Source organism: Entelurus aequoreus, linkage group LG13, assembly GCF_033978785.1.
Source record: "Entelurus aequoreus isolate RoL-2023_Sb linkage group LG13, RoL_Eaeq_v1.1, whole genome shotgun sequence".
Taxonomy (NCBI): Eukaryota; Metazoa; Chordata; class Actinopteri; order Syngnathiformes; family Syngnathidae; genus Entelurus; species Entelurus aequoreus.
Window position 1 is genome coordinate 8,449,309 of NC_084743.1, and position 6,000 is coordinate 8,455,308.

Here is a 6,000-nt window from a genome sequence, read left to right on the forward strand (position 1 = left end):
CTCTTGTATGTCATCAACTCTTGTTTGTCATCAGCTCTTGTTTGTCATCAACTCTTCTTTGTTGTCAACTCTTGTTTGTCATCAACTCTTGTTTGTTGTCAACTCTTGTTTGTTGTTAACTCTTGTTTGTTGTCAACTCTTGTTTGTCATCAACTCTTGTTTGTCATCAACTCTTGTTTGTCATCAGCTCTTGTTTGTCATCAACTCTTCTTTGTTGTCAACTCTTGTTTGTCATCAACTCTTGTTTGTTGTCAACTCTTGTTTGTCATCAACTCTTGTTTGTCATCAACTCTTGTTTGTCATCAACTCTTGTTTGTCATCAACTCTTGTTTGTTGTCAACTCTTGTTTGTTGTCAACTCTTGTTTGTCATTAACTCTTGTTTGTCATCAACTCTTGTTTGTCATCAACTCTTGTTTGTTGTCAACTCTTGTTTGTCATTAACTCTTGTTTGTCATCAACTCTTGTTTGTCATCAACTCTTGTTTGTTGTCAACTCTTGTTTGTCATTAACTCTTGTTTGTCATCAACTCTTGTTTGTCATCAACTCTTGTTTGTTGTCAACTCTTGTTTGTTGTCAACTCTTGTTTGTCGTCAACTCTTGTTTGTCATCAACTCTTGTTTGTCGTCAACTCTTGTTTGTTGTCAACTCTTGTTTGTCGTCAACTCTTGTTTGTCATCAACTCTTGTTTGTTGTCAACTCTTGTTTGTCATCAACTCTTGTTTGTCATCAACTCTTGTTTGTTGTCAACTCTTGTTTGTCATCAACTCTTGTTTGTTGTCAACTCTTGTTTGTTGTCAACTCTTGTTTGTCGTCAACTCTTGTTTGTTGTCAACTCTTGTTTGTCGTCAACTCTTGTTTGTCATCAACTCTTGTTTGTTGTCAACTCTTGTTTGTCATCAACAGTTGTTCAAAGATCCTGCAATGTTCGGGTGTTGTTGACTTTGATGTTTGTCCTCAGACGTGTCGTGGTTGAACTGGTGTGTGACGGGCTCCTGCATCTTCAGCCTGGTGCTCCTCCTCTTCTTCAGGGAGTCGTACGACCGCCTCTACTTGGACGTCTTCGTGTCCGTCTGACTTGCTAGCGTGCTAGCATGTTAGCATGTACATACTTTAAAAGGGACTTCCTGTTTTTAACTCTCAAAGATGGCTGACAACCTCCAGCAGCCAATCAGCACGCAGCAAAAGACACTTTTTAAAAGAATTCATGTGTGTCTGTTGCCATGGTGATCTGTGATGTCACTTTTAAGCTAACAGCTATTTTTACTGACGCTCGCTAGCTGGCCAGTATTTATTTTCAGTCTGGATGAGAAGATGGTGTGGTGTGGTGTGGTGTGGACGCTCAGACACGCCAAGAGAAGATCAGAGAGGATGGTGTGGACACTCTTGAGAAGATGGTGTGGACACTCTGAGAAGATGGTGTGGACACTCAGAGAGGATGGTGTGGACGCTCTGAGATGATGGTGTGGACGCCCTGAGATGATGGTGTGGACACTCTGAGAAGATGGTGTGGACGCTCTGAGATGATGGTGTGGACGCCCTGAGATGATGGTGTGGACACTCTGAGAAGATGGTGTGGACACTCTGAGAAGATGGTGTGGACACTCAGAGATGATGGTGTGGACGCTCTGAGATGATGGTGTGGACGCCCTGAGATGATGGTGTGGACACTCTGAGAAGATGGTGTGGACGCTCTGAGATGATGGTGTGGACGCCCTGAGATGATGGTGTGGACACTCTGAGAAGATGGTGTGGACACTCTGAGAAGATGGTGTGGACACTCAGAGATGATGGTGTGGACACTCTGAGATGATGGTGTGGACACTCTGAGAAGATGGTGTGGACACTCTGAGAAGATGGTGTGGACACTCAGAGATGATGGTGTGGACACTCTGAGAAGATGGTGTGGACACTCTGAGATGATGGTGTGGACACTCTGAGAAGATGGTGTGGGCGCCAAGACAGAAAAGGGAAAAAGTGGACAATTGTTTTGTTTGCACAAAGTCTGGACATTTTTACTCCTTTGGTAGAAAATGTGGTGTGTCTTTCTTGTCTCCTGTGGCTGATTTCCTTTCATGTCCTGTCTGCTTCCTGGGGGCGTGGCCTTCTCCACGTTGGAACATGACCTTTGAACCTCCAGCACCTTATTAAAATCATTTGATGAATAATATCAGTGCTTCTGCTTGACTTTCAAACACAAAATGTTTCATCTTGGGTTTTATTTTTGATTGTTTTTTGTCTTGTATTTTTAATAGATAACACATTTAAGGAACTTTTTTGTTTTTTTACACATTAAAAAAAATTGTTTAAGTATTTTAATCAAATGAATAATGCAATATATTTAGACGTTTAATGTTATCTACCTCAAATAAGAAGTGCTTTGACCTTAAGTGTACTTAATGTTCTGTCTGCGAGTGTCCCTAATGTTCTGTCTGCGAGTGTCCCTAATGTTCTGTCTGCGAGTGTCCCTAATGTTCTGTCTGTAAGTGTCCCTAATGTTCTGTCTGCGAGTGTCCCTAATGTTCTGTCTGCGAGTGTCCCTAATGTTCTGTCTGCGAGTGTCCCTAATGTTCTGTCTGTAAGTGTCCCTAATGTTCTGTCTGTAAGTGTCCCTAATGTTCTGTCTGCGAGGGTCCCTAATGTTCTGTCTGCGAGTGTCCCTAATGTTCTGTCTGCGAGTGTCCCTAATGTTCTGTCTGCGAGTGTCCCTAATGTTCTGTCTGTGAGTGTCCCTAATGTTCTGTCTGTAAGTGTCCCTAATGTTCTGTCTGCGAGTGTCCCTAATGTTCTGTCTGTGAGTGTCCCTAATGTTCTGTCTGTAAGTGTCCCTAATGTTCTGTCTGTGAGTGTCCCTAATGTTCTGTCTGTAAGTGTCCCTAATGTTCTGTCTGTGAGTGTCCCTAATGTTCTGTCTGTAAGTGTCCCTAATGTTCTGTCTGTGAGTGTCCCTAATGTTCTGTCTGCGAGTGTCCCTAATGTTCTGTCTGTAAGTGTCCCTAATGTTCTGTCTGTGAGTGTCCCTAATGTTCTGTCTGTAAGTGTCCCTAATGTTCTGTCTGTAAGTGTCCCTAATGTTCTGTCTGTAAGTGTCCCTAATGTTCTGTCTGTGAGTGTCCCTAATGTTCTGTCTGCGAGTGTCCCTAATGTTCTGTCTGCGAGTGTCCCTAATGTTCTGTCTGTAAGTGTCCCTAATGTTCTGTCTGTAAGTGTCCCTAATGTTCTGTCTGTGAGTGTCCCTAATGTTCTGTCTGCGAGTGTCCCTAATGTTCTGTCTGCGAGTGTCCCTAATGTTCTGTCTGCGAGTGTCCCTAATGTTCTGTCTGCGAGTGTCCCTAATGTTCTGTCTGCGAGTGTCCCTAATGTTCTGTCTGCGAGTGTCCCTAATGTTCTGTCTGCGAGTGTCCCTAATGTTCTGTCTGCGAGTGTCCCTAATGTTCTGTCTGCGAGTGTCCCTAATGTTCTGTCTGCGAGTGTCCCTAATGTTCTGTCTGCGAGTGTCCCTAATGTTCTGTCTGCGAGTGTCCCTAATGTTCTGTCTGCGAGTGTCCCTAATGTTCTGTCTGCGAGTGTCCCTAATGTTCTGTCTGCGAGTGTCCCTAATGTTCTGTCTGCGAGTGTCCCTAATGTTCTGTCTGCAAGTGTCCCTAATGTTCTGTCTGCGAGTGTCCCTAATGTTCTGTCTGTGAGTGTCCCTAATGTTCTGTCTGTAAGTGTCCCTAATGTTCTGTCTGTGAGTGTCCCTAATGTTCTGTCTGTAAGTGTCCCTAATGTTCTGTCTGTGAGTGTCCCTAATGTTCTGTCTGTAAGTGTCCCTAATGTTCTGTCTGTGAGTGTCCCTAATGTTCTGTCTGTAAGTGTCCCTAATGTTCTGTCTGCGAGTGTCCCTAATGTTCTGTCTGCGAGTGTCCCTAATGTTCTGTCTGCGAGTGTCCCTAATGTTCTGTCTGCGAGTGTCCCTAATGTTCTGTCTGCGAGTGTCCCTAATGTTCTGTCTGCGAGTGTCCCTAATGTTCTGTCTGCGAGTGTCCCTAATGTTCTGTCTGCGAGTGTCCCTAATGTTCTGTCTGTAAGTGTCCCTAATGTTCTGTCTGTAAGTGTCCCTAATGTTCTGTCTGCGAGTGTCCCTAATGTTCTGTCTGTAAGTGTCCCTAATGTTCTGTCTGTGAGTGTCCCTAATGTTCTGTCTGTAAGTGTCCCTAATGTTCTGTCTGTGAGTGTCCCTAATGTTCTGTCTGTGAGTGTCCCTAATGTTCTGTCTGTAAGTGTCCCTAATGTTCTGTCTGTGAGTGTCCCTAATGTTCTGTCTGTGAGTGTCCCTAATGTTCTGTCTGTGAGTGTCCCTAATGTTCTGTCTGTAAGTGTCCCTAATGTTCTGTCTGTAAGTGTCCCTAATGTTCTGTCTGTGAGTGTCCCTAATGTTCTGTCTGTGAGTGTCCCTAATGTTCTGTCTGTGAGTGTCCCTAATGTTCTGTCTGTAAGTGTCCCTAATGTTCTGTCTGTGAGTGTCCCTAATGTTCTGTCTGTAAGTGTCCCTAATGTTCTGTCTGTGAGTGTCCCTAATGTTCTGTCTGTGAGTGTCCCTAATGTTCTGTCTGCGAGTGTCCCTAATGTTCTGTCTGTGAGTGTCCCTAATGTTCTGTCTGTAAGTGTCCCTAATGTTCTGTCTGCGAGTGTCCCTAATGTTCTGTCTGCGAGTGTCCCTAATGTTCTGTCTGCGAGTGTCCCTAATGTTCTGTCTGCGAGTGTCCCTAATGTTCTGTCTGCGAGTGTCCCTAATGTTCTGTCTGCGAGTGTCCCTAATGTTCTGTCTGCGAGTGTCCCTAATGTTCTGTCTGTAAGTGTCCCTAATGTTCTGTCTGTAAGTGTCCCTAATGTTCTGTCTGTAAGTGTCCCTAATGTTCTGTCTGCGAGTGTCCCTAATGTTCTGTCTGTGAGTGTCCCTAATGTTCTGTCTGTAAGTGTCCCTAATGTTCTGTCTGCGAGTGTCCCTAATGTTCTGTCTGTAAGTGTCCCTAATGTTCTGTCTGTAAGTGTCCCTAATGTTCTGTCTGCGAGTGTCCCTAATGTTCTGTCTGCGAGTGTCCCTAATGTTCTGTCTGCGAGTGTCCCTAATGTTCTGTCTGCGAGTGTCCCTAATGTTCTGTCTGCGAGTGTCCCTAATGTTCTGTCTGTAAGTGTCCCTAATGTTCTGTCTGTAAGTGTCCCTAATGTTCTGTCTGTAAGTGTCCCTAATGTTCTGTCTGTAAGTGTCCCTAATGTTCTGTCTGTAAGTGTCCCTAATGTTCTGTCTGCGAGTGTCCCTAATGTTCTGTCTGCGAGTGTCCCTAATGTTCTGTCTGTAAGTGTCCCTAATGTTCTGTCTGTAAGTGTCCCTAATGTTCTGTCTGTGAGTGTCCCTAATGTTCTGTCTGTAAGTGTCCCTAATGTTCTGTCTGCGAGTGTCCCTAATGTTCTGTCTGTAAGTGTCCCTAATGTTCTGTCTGTAAGTGTCCCTAATGTTCTGTCTGCGAGTGTCCCTAATGTTCTGTCTGCGAGTGTCCCTAATGTTCTGTCTGCGAGTGTCCCTAATGTTCTGTCTGCGAGTGTCCCTAATGTGCTGTCTGCGAGTGTCCCTAATGTTCTGTCTGCAAGTGTCCCTAATGTTCTGTCTGTAAGTGTCCCTAATGTTCTGTCTGTGAGTGTCCCTAATGTTCTGTCTGTAAGTGTCCCTAATGTTCTGTCTGCGAGTGTCCCTAATGTTCTGTCTGCGAGTGTCCCTAATGTTCTGTCTGCGAGTGTCCCTAATGTTCTGTCTGTAAGTGTCCCTAATGTTCTGTCTGTAAGTGTCCCTAATGTTCTGTCTGTAAGTGTCCCTAATGTTCTGTCTGCGAGTGTCCCTAATGTTCTGTCTGCGAGTGTCCCTAATGTTCTGTCTGCGAGTGTCCCTAATGTTCTGTCTGTAAGTGTCCCTAATGTTCTGTCTGTAAGTGTCCCTAATGTTCTGTCTGTGAGTGTCCCTAATG

General features: G+C 44.5%; 1 protein-coding gene across 1 annotated transcript in view; it reads left to right on the forward strand.

The window, feature by feature from the left end:
- The window catches only part of LOC133663137 (solute carrier family 49 member 4-like), a 36,297-nt gene extending 34,071 nt beyond the window's left edge, over window positions 1-2,226 (forward strand). Inside the window, exon 9 of the mRNA XM_062067382.1 lies at window positions 960-2,226. Within this exon, the coding sequence (XP_061923366.1) occupies window positions 960-1,075 (116 nt within the window). The 3' untranslated portion in view covers window positions 1,076-2,226. The remainder of the gene's footprint in view (window positions 1-959) is intronic.
- Window positions 2,227-6,000: the final 3,774 nt, after the last annotated feature.